This window comes from Anopheles nili, chromosome 3 (assembly GCF_943737925.1).
Source record: "Anopheles nili chromosome 3, idAnoNiliSN_F5_01, whole genome shotgun sequence".
NCBI lineage: Eukaryota > Metazoa > Arthropoda > Insecta > Diptera > Culicidae > Anopheles > Anopheles nili.
Window position 1 is genome coordinate 23,162,525 of NC_071292.1, and position 27,329 is coordinate 23,189,853.

At 51.5% G+C, this 27,329-nt stretch overlaps 1 protein-coding gene across 1 annotated transcript; it reads right to left on the reverse strand.

Moving 5' to 3' along the window:
* Window positions 1-502: 502 nt before the first annotated feature.
* On the reverse strand, window positions 503-11,669 carry LOC128722855 (protein tiptop). Its single transcript, XM_053816538.1, has 2 exons — window positions 11,194-11,669; window positions 503-4,439 (listed from the first exon to the last, which is right to left on the reverse strand). Exons 1-2 carry the CDS (start codon window positions 11,247-11,249, stop codon window positions 503-505), a joined length of 3,993 nt encoding a protein of 1,330 aa, XP_053672513.1. The 5' UTR covers window positions 11,250-11,669.
* Between the last annotated feature and the right edge of the window lie 15,660 nt (window positions 11,670-27,329).

The window sequence follows — 27,329 nt, forward strand, 5'->3', positions numbered from 1 at the left end:
TTTGTTTCATATTTTTGTTCTTGTTGTAATTCTTCCGCTCTCGTTTCCTTCGGCCCAACCCAGTGCCACCGACTGAGCCGTAAAACGGTGGTAATGAAATGGTTTTCCTCGTCTGGCGAGCTGGGTTTGTGGGCCAAAGTGTAAATTTTCTCTGCTCTAATTTCCGCCTCACGCTGGTGTAAGTGTGTTCGTGTGTATGCGTGTGTGTGTGTGTGTGTGTGTGTGTAAAATTACGTATACCAAAGTTTTCCAAACGGGGGGTATTTGAATTGAATCTGCGTCCTCGAGTGCATCTTCTCACCTTTCATATCACCACACGCGTTCGTATAACACCGTTTTGTGTTTGAGTGTTTGCAGTTACGTTGACTATTTAAAGTGCGCTCCGTTCCGGCCAGGGAGGATATGTGCGTGCGCCCTGTGCTGCGAGATTGATGCGGGGGCGATTGTTCTTGTTGTTGTTGTTGTTGTGTGGCGAATCCAGCTCCACCAGTTCTTAAGGATGTCAGACGTACTTCGACGACAGCTGCTTGGCCAGCTCGGTGTACTTGAGGAACTTCGAATGGGGGCTTTCGTCGAAGGCGGGCGATTGCGCCGGTGGTGGGCTCTTCGTTGACGGCCCATTGCCTGCCTCCCGTCGTTCCACACTATCCCGGCCACCACCACCACCACCACCCGACGATGAGGACGATGAGGACGATGCGGATGATGTCGTAACCAACGCGAGCGGTGCCGTCGAACCCGTCGATTTGGGCGAATGTGGTGCCGGTGAGGCGCGCGTTTTCAGCGATTGAGCACCACTGGCGGGGACTTTCGGGTCCGGGATGACGTCATCGCTAACAAAGTGTGCCTTGGAAAGGTGATGCCGATAGGCACCCTTCGAACCAAACGTGGTATCACAGTAGGCGCACTTGATCGCACCACCAGCGACGTCCTCGGAGAGGACGGCTTCGTTGCAGGCCCAACTAAAGGCGAGGATCGCCCCGGGTGCGGTTCGAGAACCACCCGATCCAGCTGCTGTGGTTGCTAGAAGAGCCGCACTGCTCGATCCTCCCGATCGACCTCCACCAGCACCACCACCGTTAGCACCACCCGGCGAGGGTGTTTCGGTCTTATCACAAAGCTTCTGTAGTGCCGCGAGTGGATGAGCGCTGGACTTTTTGCCACCGGGCGTACCGGAAGTGGCCCCACCAGGTCCTTCGGAGCCTCCCGCACCCGAACCCGCCCCCGTGAGGCTGTCGAACATGGACGAAAGGGCACCGAGGCTGCTGCTACCGGTGGAGGACGACGGTTTCTTGGGCAAATCGGCCGCACCCGGTGTCGAACGGGACGCGATGGAATGGTGATCGGACAGGGGGCTTGCGGCCGGGCTGAGCGGTACACTGGCCGTGGAAAGACGCGGACTCGGTGCCGGACTCGATGCCACACTCGCCCGTCGTCCACCATCCTCACGATCGTCTTTGCTCGGTGGTCGCATCTCCTGATCGGGCGAATCACGCCCATCGTGGTCCATCGGGTCCTGCACGAGCTCTTTCTTGATGCGAATCCTTCCTGGAGCCACCACCGGGGTCCTTGCGGGCTCTTCGTCGTCACTGTGCAGTTCGCGCTTGATCGGTGGAAGATCGGTTAGCTCGTGACCGCTGGCGTGCCCTTCACCGATCTGCTCGCCAAAGGGCTTGTCGGGTGTGCCGCGTGGTGTCGAGTGGCTCGGTGTGTCGAACTTTTTGTCGGGTGTGAGTGAATCCAACCGCGAACTACCACGCTCGGAGATGGAGCTTGATTCGCTGCCACTGCGCTCACGCCGACCGTACTGCTGCTGGTGTTGCGAACCGTACTGCTGTTGGTGCTGTTGCTGTTGCTGCTGCTGATGGTGATGGTACGATCGCAAGAGGCTCATCGTTTGCGGATCAACCAGCGGTTTCGTGTAATCTACGCTCTCGTCGATACCGAGCCGCTTCAGGATGCTCGATCCAAGTGGGGTGGAGCTTTGGCCACCACCACCACCACCGGCGCCGGCACCACCACCTCCGGAACCTCCACCACCGTAGTTCGATCCACCGCCACCGTGGCGCGATCGTGTATCGAAGCTTTTCTCGATCAGCTGCTCGATCGCGTTCAACACCGATGGTGAGGAGCTTTTATCGCCCGCATTCGCACCACCCACGGTGTCCTTTTTCGCGAGCAGTGCCACCGGTGAGAGCAGATCCGCTGTGAGTGGGGATTTTTGTGCGGAAAGCGGCGAACCCGACGGATCGTCCTGACAGGCGCTTTTCCGGCCCGTCGATGCACCGGGTGAGAGTGAATCGGGCGGGAGGATAGCGTTCGCCAGGAGAGCACTCTTCAGCTTATCGCGTTGCTGTTGAGCCGCCAAAAGTGCCGTCCCACCGATGCACTGCCGGATGTGATCGACGAACAGTGTCGTTTCGATCTTTTCGCCACACTTCTCGCAACTAATCCGTCCAGCGCCCAAATCTCGCAGCGGTTTGTTGGCCGCGTTAAGGACCGCTGCAGCAGCAGCACCCACACCATCTGTGGCACCGTTTTTCCCCCCGAACGGATCGTGCTGGGCGCGCTCCATCTCGAGCAGCTTGCGCACCGGGAGCGACTTTTTGCGTTTTTCCCGCGTCTGTCTCCGCCGGCTGCCACTTTCCGTGATCGAGCGCATGATATGCTCCTTGTAGTGGGCGTTCTTCACCATGTGGTTGCTGAGCTCCTTGAGCGAGGAGAACGCTTGATCGCACACCTTGCACGTCAGTACCGCGCTCACGTGACTGTTCGTTTGTGCTGCGGCCGCTGCCGACGCCGATGTTGGAGCGTTTGCACCACCAGGACCTCCAGCGCCGGGTTGCCCCGGTGGACCGGAAGGTCCGGCTGAACCACCGGAAGCTCCACCACCACCAGTGCCACCACCCGTGCCACCGCCACCAGTGCCCTTGTCCGAGTCGGATGATTTCCACGAGATGATCTGCTCCTGCGAGATGATGTTGGTGTAATGCTGCGTTTGCTGCATGTGTGCCGTCATCTCAGCGAGTGTGCGGAAGCTTTGGCCACACCACATGCACTTCAGGATCTGGCGCGTTTGTTCCGCACCCTTCCCAAGCCACACGTCTTGCCCGCGCACGAGTTTCCGTGGCAACGGCATCGTCTCCTTGATCAGCATGTTCAGCTCGCTCGGTGTGGGTTTCGATTGGTTGCCAGAATTGCCGCCCGATCCGGGTCCCTGTCCGGGGCCACCGGATTGTGGTGGCATCGGTTGCTGCCCAGGACCTCCTGGACCACCTCCACCACCACCTCCACCACCACCACCGGGAGGAACACTAACGCCGCAGTGTTTCGTCTCCTTCATGTGCGTCGTCATGGCGGCTAGCGATGGGAAGCTTTGCTTGCACCAGACGCACTTTAGCACGTCCTTTGCCGAATCGGCACCCTTGTTCAGCCAGTGCGATTGCCAGGCACTGTGTCGTCCTCCCGATCCACCACCACCGGCACCTCCACCACCACCGCCGGGTGGTCGGTAAATGTCTTCACCCCCGAGCCGGCTCAACTCGGACATCTTTTCGAGCGCTTTAGTTGCGTCGTTTGCGATGCCCGCTGTCTTTTGCTTCCCATTCCAACCGGTATCTCCGAGTCCTTGCTGTTGCTGCTGGTGTTGCTGATGTTGCTGCTGGTGTTGTTGGTGCATCTGATGTGTGCCCTTGGGTGAGAGTCCTTGCGCGACCGCAGCTAGATAGGGCAGCTGAGGCGTTACGGGAGTGCTCCAGGGCGTTACGATGGCTGGTTTGTAATCGAGCGAGCGGGTGGTTTTACGGGGTGGCGGTGAAGCCGCTTCCTCATGCCCCGTTCGCTTCCGGTGGGCTCCGACGGATAGATCGAGTGGGCTGCTATTATCACCCAGCCCTCCGACTGATCCTTTCTGGCTGAGGTTGACGGCATCCCCACACTCACTGCCACCGTCTCCGTCGTCCCCAGTGCCACCACCACCACCACCACCACCGTCATCACGGTGGCCACCCCGTGCGTCCTCATCATCCTCGTCCTCGTCGTCGTCGTCCTCGTCGCTGCGTTTCTTGCTGAAATCGAGCACCCCACCGGTGGCGTCATCGCTTTCGTCGGTGGGCGACCGGAGCGGTAGACCGGGTGGGGAACCGTTCCGGACGGAGGCGAGACCGGCGGCCAGGGGCGACCCCAGTAGTAGCCGGTTCTGTTGCGCTGCAACGGCTGCTACGTTCAGGTACGCCGCCATGGCGGCCGAATGCTGAGGCAGGAGGGCGGCTGCAGCGGCCGGTGGCAACGTCGGTGGGAGGGTGATCGAGACCGGGCTTAGGGCGCTGCCCGCCCCCTGCTCCTCCCGGTCTCCCTCCGAGCGGATGGACTCGTCCGATGGACAGCGCCCTCCGCCCGACGACGATTCCCTCGATTGGCATCTAGGGCTGGCCATTTCACTGTGGAAGAGAGAGAGAGAGAGATTATTAGGGGGTGAAAGGGAGTTGGGAGGTTTGATCCTAGTGAAAATGGGGACTCAATTTCACAAATTTCTTTGGTCTAGTAAAGGTGTAGGATCTGGCAGACCTTCGATATTCTTTCAAGGAACGCTTGCACGATCACCTGAGTTGGAAAATCCCTTCCAGATGGTGTGATTTTAATTGGAAAAGCTTCAACTCAACAAGCGACAGAGAGAATTCCAACTTTATGTATAATTTCTGCCTTAAATAAAGGCTAGGAACTCCAGGTTAAACTAAAAATTAAATTTTATTGAGAAAACATTAACGCAGACTTTCTTTACGATCAGTTGATTCTTATTCAAGCCAGCCTTTTACAAGGATAAACTTTTCACTGATATCAATCATAATGAAGGAACCTCCATTACATGTAAAATAATAAATGATTCTAGGAACACATAAAGCACTAAAAGTAAGATTTAATAGATAATAATCTGAATTCTAACTTCCAACATCCAAAACAATGGCAGTATATCAATAATACTTCTCACTTCAATGTCTTTCAGATGGAGCTTCCTGGATAAAAATGAAAAGACCTCAATTGGGAAGCGCTTCCTTGTGTTTATACCCCTGGAAATGGAAGCAATAGAACGCATGATCGAACATCCGTCATGTCCCAACACGACAAAGGCTGCTTTCCCAACGCACACCGGCATCTGGTCGCCTCCAGCCCAAAGTTTGATTGATTGGAAAACGTGGTGCGAATTAATCATGCTTCGAAACCATCCCAACCATCTAACGACCCAATGATGCGCCGGCCGCTACAAATAATGGATTAAACGAGCTTAAACTGTTTACGGTTTTCGCAGCGAGCGGGCACGATCGAGTGGCCCCTTCCCAGTTCCTGGGGGATGATGATGCTCGAAAGAGGCGAACAAAAAGAAAAAAAAAATGAACCAAAAATGAGAGAAGCGCAGAAAATCCCCCAATGCCACCACCGTCAATGCGCCCAGCCCGAGCTAATTTATGGACCATTCAAATTTCGGCCCAGTTCCGGGCGCGGGGGCGCACCTCCTCAAAACCTACCCCTCCCCCCCCCCCCCTCCGGCCACCCACACCCACCACGGTGCGGCCAATTGGGATTAAGATAGCGCACGCCACGAGGCGCGCAGTTTCTTCCTGCGCACAGCAATTGCCACTGATGCGCGACAACGCATGCGTTGGCGGCCACGCAGCGGACCTTCCCTGTTCGAAAATGATAGGGTAAATGGAACAATTTTCGGCTTTTGTATTTGATTTACGATGACAGCCGCCTGATCCGGAGTGGCTGCCGGTGTGCCGGAGGGATAAGGGTGAAGCAAAGCCTCTCCAACGTGCGCGCGAGATGAAGAACGATCTGCGCGCGCGATCTAAATATGGCCGCGTTGACGAAACAGGCATGTGTGTGTGTGCGTGTGTGTGTGTGGATGAGCGAGCGGTTCTTGTGATGCTTTCCGGGAGTCGTTGCCAAGGAAACGTCGCCTCTTCTGACGAGTTTGCTACGATTGTAGGAGCTCTAGAGCATTGGCTCCTTCAACTGGTGCTGGTGCTGCCACCATGCGGTCGAACGAGGAAACATTCCATTGTCGCCGGGTGAAGAAAAAAAAAACCATGTGGGAAAAAACAAAGCCCGATCGAATGCGTGGGGAAAAAAAAGCATATCGAAAACCCCTCCAAAACAGGGAGCCAATCCATCATCCTGATGGCGCACTACACCACGTACGACTTGCTTACGTTCCGAGCAGCAGCTTTCCACCCGGACCGCAGCCTCGGCAGTTCCACAAAGCGAGTAGATTATGATTGCCCTAAATGCAAATATTATTTATGTAGCCATCGAGGCCCCTGGCTCGTTCTTTCGTTCGCTCTCTCTTTCTATCACACTCCCTCCCTTTTTGTACGCCGAATTCATTCGTTGGGCTTCTGTTTTGCGGGCGTAGCTTTCTCCGCGTTCGCCGTTTGTACACACGCGCACTCCCGACCGTGGGTTTTTCCACGGGTGAAGGAAAAGAGCACCAGTAAAAACCAAAAAAAAAAAAAAAGAACGAACCCCGGAGAACCATGTGCGTGCATTCGACCGCGACCGAGACCACGGTTTCGAACGGGGTTCCTGCAGAATGGAATAGAAAAACGCCATCCACCCCTCGGCGCGTTGGTGTACGGAATGGAGACCGACCAAAAAGGGGCAAGAAAAACAGAAAGAAAAGCAATGGAACAGAATCGAACGAACCAACTGCTGCTGGTGGATGGATTCGCCTCCCTGCGGTGCTGTGGATGGATGGATGGATGGATGGATGGATAGATGGTTGGATGGATGGATGGTTGTGCGGCAGATGCACTCGCCCTGGCAGGGAGCGGAGTGAAAAATAAACACACATACACACACACACAGGTATACAGAGAACGGGACCCAACGGTGGAAACGAGTCACCGAGTCGAGGTGGCGCAAACACGGTGGAACGGAAAATTGATTTATAGTTATGTGCTCAGTTAGATATTATTGGATAATTCTGTCATTGTCAATTCGACTTGATTTACAGTTATTGTTTTATTACGAGTTTATCATCATCATTATTGCTCTTATTGCTATTAACTAACACATAAAAAGCGCTGCGAGGGGTTTAGGGCAGCTACCGAAACGCGGGTGGATTGTAAAGCTCACCCACACCAAGGTGAGGGTTGCATCGGGTTCATTAATGCACCGATGCACGATAGCGCAAACGGACGGCGGCAAATCATCTAGTCATAAATTGCATTTATCGCAAAACCCCGGGCCCACCCAACCGGCGCTTGCTGACGATTGATGGTGGCTTTTCCTACTGCCGGTGCATACATTTTAATGGCGTACGAGCGTTTGAAACCCCCCACCGATTGGGAAAATCGGGATGAAAATGCGTTTCGGTGATGAAATGAAACCGACGCTACGTTTGTGAGAGAGCTGCAGCTCGTGTCCTGGAACTGGAATCATCACCGAACACGGCACGGGTTCCAGACGATTGCCGACGTCTTGCTTTTTTTTTCTTGGTGGTGAAGAAATAGCTTAACTTTGTTGTCCCGTTCAGTGACCATCGCGACCAGAGGCCAATTTCGTCCAAAATACCCCCACGATTGACGTCGTTAATCACGGATTTGTGGTTCCACGGTTCCGCGCGCACGGTCGTGTGTGTGGTTGTGCGCCACCACCAACGCGCGGTTGACTGCGGGATTGGACCTCCGGCGCACATACAACGCCACACACACAAACACACCAACGGGTCGTCATTATCGTCATGACCGTTGTGCATGATTAACAACCCTCTCGGGCGGCTCAAGAGGGTAAAGAATCGAAGCAGAAACCGTGGCCGGTGTCAAGCAAAGCAAAAACAGAGAGAACAAACAAAAAAGGAGCAGGCGAAAAACGCCAATCGCAGTGTCCGCCATGACGGGTGCCTGTTTTGACGGCGAGCGAAAGAGAGAGAGAGAGAGAAAGAGAGAGAGAGCGAGCGCGCGAGCGAGAAAAACAAGAATGGGCAAAGAAGGCGAAAACCACGGCAAAACCACGCCTGCCCCGTTTGCTTTGGTGATCTCCTTTTTCAGCCTTTCGTTCTGCCTTTTCGTTCGTTCGTTCGTTCGCGAGCGCATTGCATTGTGGGTGCATCGAAAAGTGCACGCACGAATCGCGAGGAAAGAAACTGACCGATTGACTGTGCACGTACGTGTGTATCACCATGCACACGAACACACACACACGGTGGTGGTGGTTGTTTTGGGCTGTCGCTTTCAACGTAGCAAGCGAATCACCATCATTCCCAGCTGTCATCGGGGATGATGCGCTCGAAAGGGCTTTGCTAAAGGGCCGCCATGGCAACCGCAGCCTCACGACGCACATTACGGGAGAAAGCATGCACACACGCACGCACATAAATAACGATTTATGAGCAGCGCCGCGCAATACGCACCCTCGAGGAAAACGCGCACTCGTCGTGCGTGGGGATCTGCGTTCTAGCGTGGCTCTGCTTTTTTTTTTCTTCCACGGGACCTTTCTTTCAACCGCTCACCATTAGACGGCGAGATTGCTTTCCTTTCTCGTCAACTGACTGGGAGTGACTCAACTGCGTCGCCCACGACCACGACGCTTCCCGAGCCGTCCCGAAAAAGGGCCGCAAGGGAGATGAAAGGTGCGCTATAAATTACGTTTTGTCAGTTAAAAAGGGATTAGCTTAAATGCAGCCCCGTGATCGTTGTGGCGCAGGCCACGAAGGGATGCATAGGAAAATCGGTTCATCGGTTGAAGTTTCATCGAACCGCCGCGGGAGGTCTTCGATTGGTCGCACGCAAGTGCGAGGTCTTTCCATGCGTGATCGATAGTGAAACAATAAAAAAGCTGCGTGAAGTGCTTTCCTTCACCGATGGCCGTCACAAATGGGTGATCTTCTCCGTGGAAAGATCAATGAAGATCTCCGGAGGGAAAAGGAATTCACTTGCCACACCGGGAGTGGAATTAGCGCCGGGAAAGAAGCACGAAAATAAACAAAAAAACAGCCCCCCCGGCTTCCCGACCGAAACCAAACCCGCAGCTGGATAGAGGGGAGGATGAAAATTCCACCTTGTTACTTACGCCCACCACCCCACCACCACATGGGTGGTGCGGGAAAATGCGGAATGACAAATGTGACCGCTACCGTGTTGGCACTGGCCGTGCGACGGTGACAAAGAAACTAATTTTCTCCGGTTTAAATTTAGAGTGCCACCGGACCGCGGTGTCGTTCCGGTTTTTCCACGTCCACGGCCAATTGGAAATGTGCACATGTGGCGTAAGCGGGGGGGATGAGTTTGTAAACACGTGGTTCCCTTTCGGCGTGGGGGTTTTGAAACGGAAGGAGAAAAAGAAACCCAAATTCCCGAGCATGATTTACATCACCCCCGAGGAAAGGTCCATCAGCCCCGAAAGAAAGAATGTTTCAAGAATTATTTCATCTGAGTGGGGAGCAGTCGTGTGTGTCAAGAGGGTGGCTTTTTGCTTCATTTCCGGCTGCATCATATCGCCGATTACACCGATCGATTGCACACGTGGGACGTGCGAACAAAGCCCCCCAGGAAGCGGAACACACGACACACCATGGTAAAGCAAATATGTGACATCCAGCTGACGGAAATGGCTCCGTCAGTAGACGAACAAAACAACGGAAAAAACCCACAACGGAAAAGTAATACTATTAACACATATGAGCACAGGAAAAAGTAAAAATGAACGGGAATGAAGCGCCTCGGTGGATGTTATTAAAATGAATTATTGCCTCTCATAATTGACATTTGTCACACGCACCGCTGTAATCGTTTATCGAGTTTCCGGCGGACGGCTTGGTTTTAGGGGGATGAAGACGACTCGGTGGTTAATTGGGACCCACCGAACGGGCTGCGGGTTCCGCTCTAAACCGGCTGCCATTCCGGGGGCACCTCGGGTGCGATAAATAATGGGACCAAGCCACCGGAATACGGTGCTTTTTTATACCCTTTTTTTTATTTCTCAACTCACTCGTCCCTCGAGTCCCTACCAGTTGACGCCGTGTCCGGTTGACCGATCGCGTATCAGATCAGGTCTGGTGTGCATTTTTGAAAGGTGCTTGTACAACTGCAGGTAGATAGCCGGTGGTCGCATGAAATGCCACGCAGCTTCTTTGAAGGAGGAAAAAAAAAAACGGAAAACCCTTCGGAGTACATTAAATTTTACGACTGCACCGAAGAACGCAACTCGTAAATTCTTCGTCCCATTCGTCGGTGTGTGCGTGTGAATCGAGAGAGGTTTCTTTTCCTTTTTCCATGGCTGTATGTGTTCGTCTGTTAGGAAAAGCACATCCTGCCACCGTCTGCGTACATGCGCTAGTACGCAAGTAAACGCAACCCACCCTCCCGAAAAACGCAATCCCTAAACGCTCGAAACGAACGCACCTACACAGCCGCATAAAGTCCGAAGGGGGTGGTTGGAGGCCGATTCCATCCCCATCATACCGGCGTGCACAGCCACCCCAAAAAAACAGACCGACGACCGAGAACTCGCCGGGTGCGCCCGAAATTGCCGGAAAAAGCGCGTGTTCGCACATTGGCTCGGTCGTGTGCACGCGGAAAACACCCGGCGAACCCGGCAAAAGGAAAACACGCGGAAAAGCCCACTTGCTGGCTCCCTCTAGTGCACGCGCTTTCCCTCTCCCTCACTCATACGCACACTCTTGCTCTATCTCTCTCTCTCTCTTGCTATTCCTAGCCACGCACCATTGACCGCCAAAATTGGCTCATGTATGCGGCTCATAACATAGTAGCAGGCCGCAGGGGAACAACCGAGTCTTTAACGAGGCAATTAAAAGCGAGCGTTAAACCGATAAATAACTCGCGGGTCGGGCGCACTTTCGGTACTTTCAGGCCACGGGAATGCGATCCGTCATCTGTGCGAAAGAAAAGGGCCCTTTAACCTGTTTTTTTTTTCAAGAAAGTGCTACAATGAATCGAATCAATCGAAGCAGGCCATGCAATCGAAGGAAGCCAATCGCTGTCAAAAGCCTCATGTCATGGTCATTTTTTTTTTGACAGATGATCTTTAAAAAAAACCTCCCTAAAGAACGAACATTCACTTGCGACACTACTCTTCGACTAATCTGCGCTGCCCTCAACACCGATGGGGGAAAAATGGGAAACGATTTTTTTTGGTTTATGCTCTTGTCTGGTTTGCATAATTCACACAAATTACCTAGCGTGAAGGGCCTGTCGGTAGATTTCCAACATCACTGCCTCGTGGAGCATCATCGATGGAAGATTTTGGTTATCAATTTTTGAAACTTTACTCAAAACTCGTCGCGACCAGAAACAGGACGGCTGCTTCTGGCAGGTGGAAACGTGTCAACGGAAAACGTGCACTGTGTTCTCAGTCACGCGGTCACTTGCCGTGGTGGCGTTTGTTTCTCTTGCTATTTTTTTTCTTGTTTCGTTTTTTTTCTTCCGCTTCTGCTGCAGCTTTCTAACGACTGTTTCAGTGCTGTTTTCGGGCTAGCCGGAAGCCTCTACGCCTCGCTATGCCAGATGGCCTCTACTCGCGGACACGCCGGCTCACGATTGCACAACTTTACGCACCGATTTCACTGGCCAGCGGGAGTCGTTCACTGTGCGTGGAGACCGCGAGCGAAAAAATATTAAAACCGAAACGGAACAAAACAATAAACCGCAACAACAACAACGAAAAAACAAAACGCGAAACAGAACAAAAAATTTGCCGTATACGTTTTGCGGGGGTCGTCGCGTCAAGCGAACCTGACCGGAAGGATGTATATCGATATATTTATGTATATTCGCGTGACGCTTTTAGCAATCGCTCAGTCGCAAAAAAACCCGAAAATCATAACCGCCGAGTTGACTGCGCTATCTTGCTATTTGCTACTGCTGCTGCTTCTGCTGCTACTGCTGCTCGTATATTTCGTTTCCGAAAGGGAATATATATATATTTTTCGTATAACTTCACTGTGCGCTTGCAACTATCACATGAACTTCATTCACTCGCCGTTTTTCTCACGTCACGCGTTCGCGTGCATCTCGCGCCATCCGGTGCCCGTGTGTGGCCACGGCTATCACTTATCGCCTATCGGCCCTAAGCCCTGCTCGTCGGCCACCACTGGTGCCGACCTCGGGGGCACTGTTTCTGGCACTGCTGCTGCTGCTGGTGCTGCTGCTGTTGCTGTTTGTTCTTGGGTGTTCTGGCCGCGCGCATCGCCGATCGACCCGTACCGTAGGTCGATCGCAACGAACACTTTACACACCACCGGCCCCAAGGACTTGGCCCTCTCAAGGTGCGGCCAGTTAGCGTTTGCATCGCACCATCTCACGCACGTGTGGGTCCACTGTTTTTTTGGGGGATGGCTTTTGGTTTTCCCTTTATTTTTCCTCTTCAGCACCAAACGAAAACCGGGGAAAAAAGCGATCGCGAATCGTGATCGTGACACGCGTGGCACTAGCACCCTCTTGGTGCCGCTTGAGTTCAGTCCTGCGAGAAGGACCCGGGTAAAAGGAAAAAACGGGCTGCCGTCTTGGGGAGTAGTGTGTTGTGTTTCCGCTACTCGACGACTTTTGACTGACGGAAGCTGACAGCGGACAGACAGACGGCTGCCTTTCGACGCGCGTTGTGCTGCCGTACGCACGAACACATCACATCTATGACATCTCGTGGTGGGTTTCGCCTTCGGTTTGGACTGCTCACCTCTCGCTCTCACTCTCTCGCTCTCTCTTTCTCTCTTGCTCTCTCTAGAGGGGTTGAAGGTGCGCGCGCGCGCACACACACGTTCTCGCTTTCTCGCTCACTGACCCGAAGTGTCCCTTTCAGGGGTGCGCGGAGTTCCACGGATTTCACGCACACCACTGCTCGCGGTTGTTCGCTCTCGTTCTGACGCACCCTCAGCCTGTCTCTTTCTGGCCGTTCTTCACCCCTTTTTTTCCCCAGCTCAGCCCACCCCTAGTGGGTGCACGGTTTTTGAACGGTGACGGAGCCCCACTACGGTCGGGAAAACCCAGCACGTTTTCAACCCCCGGGAGGGGGGGTTAAAACTTTCTTCACGCGTGTGACACACGTTTTTCGGCGGTGACGTCCTTGCCACCGATGGATGGCACTTTACATCATTTCCTTCCGGAATAAGGAATGCGTTTGTCTTTGCTCGAGATCGTGAAGATCGCGCTCACTTTGAACACTCGCTTGGTTTTCTGTTTTTTGCAGCACCCACGTTTCTTGATCACGCTGATCCTGGCGCACCGGGTTTGTATGGTTCACGCAAATGGCCACGTGCAAATTTCTGCGTTAAATTGCACACGCCAGCACTGGTGACGGCGATTCACGCGCGTACGACACACGGGAACGTCGGAGCGCACGCGGCAAAGGTGCTTCCGGCTCGCTTGTTTTCGAAAAACTGATTTTCGTGGCACTTCGCCATCGGGTGGGCTCGTGAGCGTGTGAGCGCCCTCTTGCGTTCGTTGCGTGACGCTGCGAGCACGCAGTGGTGGGGATACGCCAACACACCAAACAACATAAAAAAAACCCACCATCCTTCGCGCAGCGCCCTCCCGTGGAGGGGAAAAAAGCCGAACCCTTCCAGCACTACGGCGTGCGGCTGGAAAAAGGTGCTGCACCAACACCACGAACGGGACCTCGCCGGCCGTGGCCGATAATTTATTGTTATTGTTGCGCTCTCGCTCGCACGCCCGCTGGTGCGACCGGCGGTGTTAAGAGCGCATCTGGCCGGAGTCTGCGCGCAAGGTGGATTTTTCCCGAGCGCAACTCTCGCCGAAGCTGCGGCACTCACGAGAGATCAGAGTGCCCAGCGGAACGTAAATTATGGCATCATTTCGGGCCGCATTATTCCAGTTTGTGAGCGCTTCAAGCGCGCAATGTGCCGCGTCGCTGCCCGGTGACGCTTTTTTTTTTTCGCCAGTGCATCAGTCATCATCACCGTCGTCATCGTCATCGTCATCATCAATCGAAGCTACCACCCCCAACCTCCTCCGCCAAGCCCCACAGCCCCCCATCCAGCAAGTGTTGACCCATGTGCGCGTTCAGGGAAGCGAAAGGCCACCGCCACCGATAATCGTATAATTGAGCGTTACTTTTTATGCTCCGGCGAAGAAGAAGGGTGGTTTTATGTTGTGCCGCGTGACGGTGACGCTGTGGACACTTGGGCCTTTTTCTTTTTTTTTGGCCAAACCGGGCGCAGTGCGTGATACAGTGACGATTGCGACCTCTCTTGCAAAGGAACCAGCGAAAGCAATCGCGTGAAGGACAACACTGCAACCTGCTGCTGTTGTGGCGTTTTTTTTTTCTATCCGTCGTGGCCTACTACGATGGCCTGGTGTGTGTGTGTGTATGTGTGATGGTGTTGGTCATTAATTTTGTGCGCTCGCATTTTCCCTCGGCATGCTGCGATCGCGCGTAACTGACGAGTTCGACTCGTCACGAATTTTGATGAGCTCGAAAATGCTCCCCTCGGGAAGCTCGTTGCGAGGAGGTGATGGAAAACGCATCCCACCTTGGCGCTACCACGACAGCACGTGTGTTATTGCTTTTTATGGTGCCAGCAACAGCAGCAACAGCAGCCCGAAAACGGCTGCTCGTAAACGTTTATGTTCGCGTGAGCAATTTACTTCTATTGCTCCTGACAAATGCTTATCAGACCGAGAGCTTTGTTTGGTGGCTGCTGGCTGTGCCACCCTTCGAAGCGTTGCGTTTCTTGCCGTGATCAAATGCAGACTGCAAAAGGGACCGGGGGTTTTTGGGTGGGCTATTTTCCTTTTGTCGGGGTTTCGCTGAAAGTGAGCAATTTTCCGCATATGAACCGAGCGCATGTGGGCGGCATAATTTACCGTTGCGTCAGGCAACAACACCAATCGAACCGGTTGCGGCACGTGTGGCGCTAAATGTCTCCCTGATGGTGATGAAAACCGTACCGCTCTATCCAAGAGAGGCGTATTGGCAGTGCAGATGCATAAATAGCGATGGTGCGGTGGTAAGTGACAGAGTTGTGCCTGTTTTTTTTTTCGTTCTTCTCCACCGCACGGGGTTGGGTGGGAAAGCACTGGAAGTTTTCCTTCCAACGGCGGGGGGACTACAAAAAGAAAGCGTGCAATAAAGCAGCATGGTCGTTTGGTGCGGCCATGGATTGTCTAGTGGCATCGAATGCGAATGTGTGTTTTATTTGGCGACATGATGATAGATAATTCCACTCCCATCGTTTGTTTGATCACCGGTTGTCTTGGAATTTGGTGCAAGAATTTGTACGAAAGAATTTCACTTGTTCGGTGTGAACGTATATGCAGTGTGGTAAGTATTGAGTGAGAGTGTCCTGTTGTGTTGCCAAAGAAGGCTCTATGTTCCGTGAGGTGTTGTCGTTGAGAAAAATGAGTTTTTTTTAGTATAACTGACTTTTAGCAAAACTGTTGTGTTTCAGCACAGATTTGAGATGAGATTCACAATAAGTAAGAATATGTTTGAGGGCAGAGACCGAAAAATATACAAACAACTTTTTGTATAAAGTGACAAAATGTAGGGACCTTTAATATTAGATCGTTGAAAAAAAATTTTACATACAAGTGAATACCTATGATAAGTAAATAAATTGTACAGAAGTACGATTCCTTGATATTTGTGCATCAATATTGCACAATTGCTCAGTCAGGGACAAACGAAAAACTCAGCCATCGTATGCTGCAGCTATTTTTCATTTCTTTCCCAACTGGTAATTTAATGATACTGTCACCAAAGTTTGCCCCACGGTGTGGCCTTACTCCGCCTTGTTACATTGTAGCATAAAGCAACCCTCACTTACAATGTGCTAGGAAAAGAGCTCTAAAAGTGCAGATAGAAAGAAAACCTCTTCTTGGCATGAAGCAGCAACGAAGATGCATTGGTAGTCTTGGAAAAAGGAACACATATTTTTGGAAAAAGGAACATATTTTCAGCGGAACTATTTTTTTTTCACATGTTTTGTGTTGTCAGTGTATACGAGAAATGGTTTCATTGGAAAGTGACTGAATCAATCGAAATGAAACACAATCATAGGGGTATTTTTTCGAAGTCACATGAATTAGCACACCAATTACCACTTGAGGAAACGGGGAAAGAAAGATTATGTGTATTATTTTACTAGATTTGTGGGTGCATTCGCGTCTTGTTAATTTGAGCCACAAGAAAACTGTTTTTGTAGAGGGAAAATTTGCTTAAGCACCTTTTTCTATCTATTAAATCAAGTAGAAATTAAACGTCGTCTTGAGGTGAATGACTCCACTGCAAGCGATAATGGCTCTAAAATTTGCAACATGATTATTGAACTACGCCACGCAGCACCAATCATCTAAGCGAGAGAGAGAGAGAGAGAGAGTGTGTGTGCAAAACTCTTGGCGCAATTTTTTGAAATTATTTCCAGTGCTGCTGTTTTAAATGACAATTTCCACCCTTTCCGCGGGTTTCCCTTGAAGCGTAGTTCCGCGACACGACGCCAACTGATTGATGACAGGCCTATATTGTTGTCTTGTCGCCGCCTCAATGAAGGTGCTCCCGCTGCTGTGCTTAGGCCCAGCAAAAGTGGCATCGCGGGCAAAATGCAATCGGAGCATCGTGCGCACCCAACCCAACCGATGTGACTTCGATGTGGCCGGAAATGACAACGGTGGAAAACGAGCAAAACAAAAAAAATACACGGTCGGTTTTGCCAAGGCGCACTTGAGCTCAGGGAGCCTCACCGACGAAAAAAAAAAAACAAAAAACCTTCTCTAACCGACTGATAACGTAAGGACGATGGATTGGCGACGAAAACGGAAGGCCCGCGGATGGCGCATGGTTCGCCGGAAGGCGGTGAAAGTTGGACAAGAATTAAAAGAGAGTAAACAAGCGGGCTAGGTCGGGGAGGGGCATTTGCAATTTTTGCGCCTCACCAAACCGAACCGATTATGCAAAAAAGTAAAAAAAAAAAGAAGTGCAGCCCTTCGATGAACCGCGACGGCACGGGAACGCGGTGTCGATAAACGGAACCCCGGAACGGGCATCGGAATCGAGCGGGTGAAGGAGCAAATGGCATGCAAAAAAAAAGAGGCAGCACCAAAAGCAAGCAGTAAGACAAACAAGTGCAGGCGATGGTATCAAAAATCGAGCCGCCTTTTATTGATGTGTGTCAGATTTCTGTGCCAGTGGCGGAAAAAATGCACCACGTCGAAGGGTTTGTTTTTTGTTTTCAATATTTCGCTAATTTAGCGATGCTCCACCTCGGCCAAACGTCGGCTTTTTTTTTGAGGAGGAAGAAGAAGCATCCAAACGACTGGCCCACCGACTGGGTGGCGTTTGATTGAGACGACTTTGGTTGATGTTCGACTGGCTGGCTGGCTTGGTGGGGGTTGTTTCCATTTCGTTCGTAAAAAAAAACGTCGGCCGTTTAATTTCGCCCGCGGTTCACCTGTGCCGGGGAAGCAGAAGAACCGGAAAATGTGAGAGAGAGAGAGAGAGAAAAATCCTCCTTCCACCCCGACGAACACCCACAGGTCGGTATGCAAAATAAACTTTTCCGAAGCCCCCAAAATGCACCCAAAAATGTTCAGCCGAGGCTGATAGCTGCAGACAAGACAGCGTCGTATTTCGCGCGCTCGGTTTGAAGTTTTGGTTTTTGGGCGATCGAAAGCCTCACACCCGCGAACCGGAAAGTGCATAGCAGGGCCTTCCGGAGTGCTGGAGGCCCCGTGCCCCAAGAGATCGCTAACAAAATGTCCAAAAATGATGGTGAACGAAAGCAAAAAAAAAACTAAAGCAAACCAACAGAAGTATGTATCTTCGCCCACGGGGTTGCCGCAAACAAACCGACGAAGGAATGGGCTTTTTTCTCCCCCCCCCTGGAAGGGTTTGAGCACCAAAAAAAAGAAACCAAACGGGCATACTCGAAAGATGTACAAAATCTGGCGGCCCACCGGCGGAAGGTCACGACCCCATCCATCCGCGTGAAATGAGCCTTTCGAAAACCGAACCGGGGCTTGTGCGGGTGAGGCCGCGCAAAAATTAGGCTAGCATCAGTAGGGGGTGGCGCTGGTGTGGCCCCAAAAATTGAATTCCGTTTATCGTTGTGATTATGGAGCCCAGACCAAGCCTCACCGATCTGCAAGCAAGTCGAGGGGAAAAGGCAGTAATCATATGTTGCGAATGGACTGCTGCGAGTAAGGCTGGCCGTAAATTCCAGTGGCCCAACCGACCAACGGGCGAAGTCAAACCATCGATTTGCTGCTGGCCCAAAACACACACACACACACACAGGAAGCCCAGCGAAAGGGACATCGGCACTCGGAAAAAGGCACACCCGGCAACTGCTCCGTTGGGATTAAAAACAAAGGACGGATTTCCGGGTGTAATGTTCGAGCGGGTTGCGAAGTGGGACCCGGGCTTCGTGCTACCGGCTACGGTGAAAGAACAAGTAGCGAGAATTTCTCATAAATTGTGCCCCGAAAAACACTTCAGGGAGCGTCGTAGGGGTCTTTGGGCGAAATGGAAACCATCGGTACCGGAGCGGCGCCACAGGACGACATTATTAGCCGGAACCCGGCCCAAGGAGGTGTAATGTGCTTCGGCAACTCGAAGATCACCACGTGAAAGCTGTGTGGTAGTGGGTACTATTTGTTTTACCAGCTAAAGAATGATATTTTTTTTAAACCCAACGTCCGCATGGCATGGGCTCGAGGCTTGGGCTCGTTTTCGATCATAGCAACCGTCGGGAAGGCAACTATGGCACACTATGATGCAGATATTTTAATCATAATTAAGCGTAATACAGCCTCACTTCATGGTTGAGGCGTGGGAGGTGTTCTTTTAGGAATAGACGCTATATATTCCTTGCTTCTGGACCCATTTGGACGGGGTGGAAGGCAACCACTTACGGCCACTATCTCCCGTACGTGTATTGACCTGGGAAGTATTTATGTTACGACCGATGGAGGCAAAAGCGCAAGCTACCGTGTCGAACGCTCGGGATTGAGCGGTGATGGGTTTCCCCCCAAAAACGAAAAAAAAGCACGCCAATCTCACGCCCCGACGGTGCTTCGGAACGAGAAATCGGTAGATGAGGAAAGAGAAGGAAAAATATCCCTAATGCCACCCCCGGCTGGATGAGGGCAGGCGCGGCAGATGGCAGCGAAAACACCTTCCCCGACAACCGGCGCGAAAAGATCGAACTCGAAAAACTCAACCAAAGATTGCGTACTTCCATCCCCCACCTGAGTTTGGGTGGCATGTTTGGGGTGAAGATGTTATCATCCATAAAATATGACGGCTAAAATACACCTCCACCATGCCGCGAGCGGGCGCACGCCGGTGGGTAAGGACGCCCGGGTTTCCGACCTTTCCGACGCCCACTGGCGAACCCCATTGGGTGGCATTTTCCACCCACACCCCCAGAAGGGCGACCAGAAACGGCCGAATGAGTGAGCTCGATGGGCGCAAGTGAGCGAGCAGATGAGCGGTGACTTCTTTACGGTTAATCCCTTAAGCTTGAGTAACGGTGTCCGCGGGTGGGGGTGGGTGGATAGGTGGGTTGCAAAGTTCACCCGAGCCTACCGTGGGCACAGTGTGGGACAAAACAACCGCAACACCGTGGAAGGAGGAGGCTTTTGAAGCGATCTCATCGTAGCCAGCGATTGGGGAGTTTGTCATCCGGAAAAGAGACCCCAGAGCTTCACATTGGCCACAGTTCGATCGACGTGACCCGTTGGCGTTCGATGGCAGATGGGTGCAGTTGCGTGCAGCACTGTAGATTACTTTGTTGCGTCGAACGGCTCACCGAACCCGGGCTGCGGTATTGGGAATGTGGGGACAAAATATCATCCCAGTTGACACCGATCGAAAGGTGCCGAATTGTGCGTAACCTTCCGTGTTTCCCGAACCCAGTGGGCCTTACCTTACCGGTCCGTTTACCCGGTCTAATATTCAACACCCGTGGCTGTGGGTGGTGGGTGTTTGCCGTTGCTCGGATCGGATTGAACGGGCTTCGAACCCTTCGAAGCGCTCCCGACCCTCGTAACCGCGCGTAAACGCAAAAGATTGAGGCTTTGGGTAAATGTATAAATTTTATCAGATAATTTGACGCTGGAGAGAGTTTGTGCGAGAAAAATATGAGCCCTGGTGCGGGTTAAACGAATGAGTTTCCGATTTAATCAGTGCGCGCCTCGCAGTGCGTTAAGTGAGCGAGCGCCCGGGTGTGATAAGTCGCCCTGGTGGGGTGGACGTGGGAAGGCCGGAAATCTTCAATCCCCAATCGAGAGAAGAAAAAAAAAGCGGAGAAAGAACACACAAAAAAAAAGCCAAGCTCCCTATCGCCGTACAGCGAGGAAACGTTTTAGCCGCTAGGTTTTTGGCAGGTGACAGCAGCTTGGCGTATATTTAGGAGATGCTAAGGGCCCGATATTAGGCCCCGGGTGCTGGGTAGTGGGCACGTCCACGCGAGGGTGGATGGCGACGACGTAACCTGCTTGTTTCTCGACATTGGCTTCTGATGCCCTATTTATGGTGCTTGGGGCGAGCGTGGTATTAGCATTACTGCGGTCGGCTCTTGAAAACCCCTTCCCAGGAAGGCTAATGCTAAAAGGTTCGCTTCGTGGGAGTGAAGTGCAGGACATTGATTCGGTTAGTTTTGGTTTTTCGTTCAAAACATATGAAGAAAAAAACGCTCGAAAAGTTTGAGGAATATTTCTTTGCTATTGATTGTCATACATTTTTAACCTTCGTACAATTCCGTATAATATTAATTGATATCAGCAAACAGGCAGGCAGTTATCAAGCTGGCAATTAGAATACCCTGCCAGAGGTACGTATGAATTCCTTCAGGACGACGAAGACGACGACGAGGCGCTAAATTATGAATTAATGCGAGGACTCCATGCCATGCGATAGTTATTAGTTTTTTCTCATAAAGCACTAAAAGAGAGAAGCATTTCCGAGCCACCTTCGAAGAGGTGCATGCAGCGAACTCAACCGCCACGGAACAGGCAAGTGCTGCTGCCGTCGAGGCCTGCAGAAATCAACGGTGAGCCTTTTCGAGCCCGGACACGGAAACGGGCCCGGACAGAAACGGGTGATAGAGCCATAACAAACAGCCGTTTTGTGACGCGCCACCGAGAATGGACGAGCAGACGAAGACGAAACAATCGGCCGCCGGTTTGGACACGACATACGATGCTGCTTCTGCTCTCCGGCCAGGGACCGGACCGTGAAGGGACCAGGCGAACGGACGGACGGATGAGGAAGAAATCGAAACGGGCGGCAAAATTGGACCACGAGTTTTTAATCGTAAGTTATGGTGACCATAAATTATAATTAAAAGACATTAAAATAAGAATTTATGATAATAAAATGCAATTGTATTTGTATCAAGTGAAGTTTTTGTGAAAGATGAAGAAATCTTCCGGCAGCGGCATTCCGGTTGCTGGACGGAGGTCGTCCGACAGGCACTTACGGCTGGGAAATGGGTGCAAAACGATGTCGATAGGAAAAACGGAAGCCCGTTTTTTTTCTAATGCAAATAATCACATTGCCACAAGATTGGTGCCCGATTTAAACTAGGTCACCCTTAGCAACGAGCCGTCAAGTTGTCTGCAGCCATTTCATGGCCTATTCTGATCGATCACACATTGATTGGGGGTTGCTCATGATGTTAGTGGGTTTTTGCTTTGTATTCTCCATGAAAAGTTGTTATTTCTAATTAAAAGATGACATTTATTCCATTTATTCTGGAAAGAAAACGGGATGGCTTAATCAATGTATTCAAATCCTTGACCAACCGAAAGGGCCTTTATGAATAATTGATCCGGAATATTCAACGGTAATGTCGATACCACCACACTGCGACGTGCGAACATTTCAGCCCTGAGTTTGCTTAATGCCAACTAATTATCGTGAATCGATTGCTGGAAAAGACCATACGCGATAGCTCGCACGCCGTCACGAAGCCCACCTTCGCAAACCTTCGAATCACCGCCACGCGCAAACGGGAAATGAGTTTGACGAGGGTAACTTGTGTGTGATGCCATTTGTCATCGCGCTCGAACTGGCACTCGTGGTGGCATAATCGGACGGCAGGAATCGATCCGTTTCCGGCAAGGATAATGGTGTGTGTGTGTGTGTGGGTGTGGGCAAGGGTGAGGAATTCACGACGTTTTTGGGAAATGGCACCATGTCACATAAATAACATATTAGCTGTATTTTTCCTCTTGATTAGTTGTGTATGATTAAATGATGTGTGAATCGGTGTATCGACGAAGGTACCACTTCTTATCCGAAGCAGGGTGAGAAAGGCAAGAAAAGAGCTACAAAAATGTCCTAAAGGTAAAGGAGTGTCCTTTGCATGATTCCAATCAAACGAAAGAATCAAACACCGTCTCGATCGATGAATGATAAACGCCATATTGTCACGTGACTCTGTGTCTGTGGGGAATAAAAACAAAAATGCCCCAAGACAGTCTTACACCGTTGGCAAAGGCGTTTGCGTCTGCATGATTTGCTGTTAGCTACGTTACCAGATAGTTGTCTTTGAATCTTTCGCTCGCTCGATTGCATGACCGGCAACCCTGCCCGTGTGTTCACAGTTTGACAAGAAGCCTCGGAACAAGAAAATCATTTTACCTTCCGTTCGACGTTCACATTTCGGACGAATCACGGTCCAGCCGTTTGCAATACTAAACCCACCAGCCGCCTCCAAGAAGATCGAGCCCTCGAAATGGCTTCCACAAGATGGCCCCCAAACCCGTGTGCTGCGAGCGAGAAGAGTACGTCTTTTTGAGACGCCATAAGACAGCAGGCGACCATCTGCAACCCCTCGGTGATTGCAGCCCAAACTTACAAAACTCAAAGTGACCCCGGGTCGCCAATCCTGCCCCCCCCCCCTCCCCCACGGGTCTCCGATGACCAGCTGCAAGGTGACAATGGTTGCAGCAAGGACGCAAGAAGCTGCTAAAACAATAGGCAAAGTATTTGCCGTTGCCGTTGCCAACCCGGTGGAATGCAAATGGCGCAAAAGGCGGCCCTGCAACATGATGGACGGAAGATGTTTTGTCTGTTAGCCGTCAAGTTGAGTTAAGAAAGTCTTGCCGAAACTTGCGAAGAAAATGGACATTCCATCCGAGCGGGTCGGGGACGAGCGGACCGGTTGAAGTAAATGCAATTGCAATTTGCATCCCCCTCGGTCGGGTGAAAGCGACAGAGAGAGAGAGAGAGAGAGAGAGAGAGCTCATGAACCTGAACCATCCTTGACGGCGTCATCATCCTCGTCGGGCTCGGGCGTATGTAAATCATCTCTTCTTGCGAGTGTACGCCCCGGAAAGTGAAAGACGTGGTCCGTTAGGGCACACGCACAAGATGTTTGCATGTTGTTCGCCCTTCAAAGAACTCACCCTCATATGCGTCGATCGTCGAAGGATGCGCCCCGCCAGCCGTCCTTCAAACGCATCCTTTTTGCATGCGGACAGTGAGTTATTGGCCTGCGTTCGTTTGTAACGTTTACTATTTCGTGTTATTTTCTTTTTTTTTGTCTCTGCATTCGGTCGATTACAGTGCGTGAGATTAATTGCTGTAAATAATTTTTCCCGTCGTACCCCCCGAAAAGGGTCCGGCTGCATAATGTCCTGTGGAATGCATTGTTTTCGGGCCGCTCTATGTCGTCCTTTTGCCCTGCTGCCGGGAAACGGGAAAACTTTCTCTTTTTGATTTCTTTCTTTCGTCTCGAGGTTCGTTTCGGCGTTTGTCACTGCATGATTTACGGCCACCGTTCGACTGACAACGCGCAGGCTGATGGCGTCCGATTGCGTCACCGCTTGGCAGGACGATGTTGATGTCCTTACGGTGGTGCAAATGAGGCATAGAAAGGACGCACGGACGGACGGACGGACGGACTGGATGGTCCCAAATGTAGGTCCTTGTAGCCTGATGGTGTTGGAGATGGGGGACATAAATCAAGTGCCACTGGTTGCGAGACAACTGAAGGTCACCGAAGCAATACACGGGATGCATTCCGTTGCTGGTAGTGGTGTTGGTGCTAATTTTAGATAGCCGTTCGAATCTGCTCCTAACGGCATTTCTCATGAATGCAAACCAGTTGAATGGTACACGCTGCCAGGACGAAATGCGCAAACAAACGGCACTCTGATTGAAAAGCGCGTAATCTTGAGCAGGACATCGGCATGACTTGAACGAAATTGAGCCCCTCGCAGGGTCCATGAGAATGCGTAATCCTTGCGCCATGAGTGCGCCAGGAATTGACGCCCAACGGTGTGTGGTGATTTTCACACATCATTGACGAAAAGAAAAAAGAAAACCAAGCATTATTTACGGTTATTGGTGAGCTTTATTAAGCAGCACTCGAACAGCAGCTCGCAACCCGAAAAGGTGCTCCCGCGCACTTGAGCGACGTGCAAAAAAAAGGAAAAAAAGAAACACGAGGAACACGGCCGTTTAAAATATTCAATATTCATCCATCCATCCTGGATCCTGGAAGCATCATAAATATAAATTTCACCCCGCGCGAAGGCTCGCTTTCACTCAAGGACCGTCCGAGTGAAGCGCATCAGTTTTAATTCGTCCCGTCTCGCTTCTGCTCTCTTTCTCTCTCTCTCTCTCTCTCTCTCTCTCTCATGACGTGACGATGAGATCCGTTCTTTTGCACCCGGTCTGTACCCGATGATGTTCGATATCGGCGCTAGGGCCAGCGAGAAAAACTAGCTCACCATATGGGTTTTCACAACCCACGGGGGAAAAGAGCGCATAAAACACACATAAATACACACAGAAACATAACGTTGCGGGTCCGAAAATAAAAAGGCACCACATCGAAGAAGAAGAGAGAAAAAAACGCACCATCATACTCCGGGACCCGGGTGGCTATTGCTGGGGCGGTTCGCTTTGGGCCGAGTCTGTCTGTCTGCGTCTGCGTTTGATTGAGAATGTTTAGCACTCAATAACACTGTCAGTCAGTCCGTCCAAATCCATCAATCAATCAACCTATCAATCAACTCAAATTGAAAAGCATCACCTTCTTCTTTTTTTTTGCCCCCTTTTGCGGGATGTTGTTGTTGGTCGTCGGTTGTTTCGTCGTTTCGTGTTGGGTTGCGCTCCGTTCCGCGGGCCGTTCGAAGGGAGCCGATTTTCCCGCTAGCTCGGGAGTTTTGTTCTCGTTTACTTTTCCCAAAACCGCAAATATGTTGCAGCGCCGTAACCGAAGCGCGGGATACCAATTGAAAGTTTGGTGTTTCGTGCGCTTGACCGATCGCTGGCCGAAAAGGATAAGGCCATGTCCTTGCAGTGCTTGTGCGCAATATGCTTGTGGTGAAATCGTTCATGCAACAAAGGAATGCATTTTTGGCGTTCCCATGACGAGTGTTGTGGTTAAATGCTTGTAATCATTGCACGATTAGCTTTGAGTAGGCTATTGAATAGGCGCCGCTCCCCCCAAAATCACCTTCTGATGCATTGCTAGTCACGCAAAAGGTGCGTCAGTTTTTTTTTGCACGCACTCACCCAAACACAAAAAGGCTTCAATTTAACCCACCACCCTTTTTATTGATCCTCTGCCAAAAGAGCATCGAAGCAGGAAGAAAGAAAGTAAAGCAAAAGAAAAAAAAAAGGTGGCTCATAATTTCCGCTCCTTCAGCGGTGACTTTCAACCCCAGGCCGCAAGCCGTCGCCCTGTGACGCGGGGAAAAGAAATGACAAATGATCGTCGCACATATTCATTAGTCAATCAATTGCACCGTTCACCTTTAGCGAAAAAAGGGAAGCGAAAGCAAAACGCCCGGAAAGCCGCAAAGAATGACGAAATTGATGATGTTCCGGCGCGCTGGAGGCATCCGCTTGAAGGTGTCCCACAAAAATAAAAAAAAAAGAAATTGTCACTCATCGGCCATCCACTTATCCACATCTGCAGGGTGGATTTCGCTCCGGTGCCCACATATGCCGGTGGCATGAGATGTGTCAAGTCATCACGCCATCGACGCGCGATCCCTTCAGGCGACCGCGATCCCACGCAGGGGTCGTATGTGGGTGAGGCCAACACATTTTCGCCAACAAAAACGCGCGCGCTGAAAGGATTTCAATTTTGCTCGGAAAATATTTATCAATGCAGCAATTGATCATCCACCGGTGGTCGATCAGGTATACCTGAGATTAGAGGCCTCCGGGGTCGGGGTTTCTTGGCAAAGTGCAACCAAAATCGGAGTCTGGGAGCCCGAGAATCAACAGCCCCGCGATGTGGTGAAGAAAAGCCTAGGAAAGCTCGTCATCGTCGTCAGCCGGGCAGGACAATCTTAGTCCACCGCGTGTGAGTGTAATAAGTCAGACCGGAGCAACAGCGCAAATGGATTGCACCGCCCGTTTGGAAGAATGCTTTTCGCCTTCTCATCAACCACTTCACGGGGCCGTCCATCAGCGGGAGCCCCATTGCGAGTCAGCCCAATATCTTGTTCCTTTTGTTGTGTTTTGTTGGAAAAAAAATGGAAAGCGTTAAAAAGGACCTCCATTTCCACGCACACGTGTTTCCTCATGGTTTGGGGGGCCGAAAATCGAATACGCCCGTGCGTGATTTAATGAAACTTAATTCTCATTTTAAGGGAACCAACCACCCGCTCCGGTTTCTAAGGCTCTTCGGCACTTGGTTGAGGGGGTTTTTTGTGCCAACGCTCTTCAGCCCAAACCCATTGTAGCCCGGCCTGTCATTAGCTGGGCCGATCAGCTCTAAAATTACACGCCCGTGGTTACGCGCGGGCATTGTCCTGTTCGCGAACCTGCGGTGCTTAGCGGCGAGCAAAATCGAGCGACCACTCGGTGGGGTTTGGAGAGTTGGGCAAAACAAAGCGACCTCCCTTTTCCACCGCTCATCATCGTGGTCATCTGGAACGCAGCCTCACCGGTGACCGGTGAAAGGACGACGGACGGGAACGTCCACGCAAAGGACATTTAATGTGTGACAGACAATTGCGACAAATAATCCGGAAAAGTTGATGTCATCCTGTACGGCGGGGGGGGGGGGGGTGGGGGGGGTCCTGACGGAGGCGAGCGGGGTAGACGAGCTGAAAGTGGTTATGGATTTGCGGCGATGGTGTCAGCATGAAGGATGCCGCCACCGGGTTCAGGGACATTTGAAAAGGATTAGAGCGCATCCGCAGGGGTTCCGAGTGAGCGAGAGAATAAAAGAGACAGCACAAACACCCACACACACACACGTGTGGGGGAGTGTGAGAAAGGGGTTCGAGAGGTTGTACATTATTTGCCGAAAATTACAATTCATTTCGCTGGCCCATTTTTGGCCACAGACCCTCGCCAACCGGAGCCGCACGTTTCCTCCGTTG

Excerpts from the sequence above, each read along its gene's own strand:
- LOC128722855 (XM_053816538.1), bottom strand. The coding sequence starts at position 11,249 with ATGATGCTCCACGAGGCAGTGATGTTGGAAATCTACCGACAGGCCCTT. Across the intron at positions 4,440-11,193 it reads CGACAGGCCCTTCACGCTAG|TGAAATGGCCAGCCCTAGAT; the intron begins GTAATTTGTGTG and ends TCTCTTCCACAG.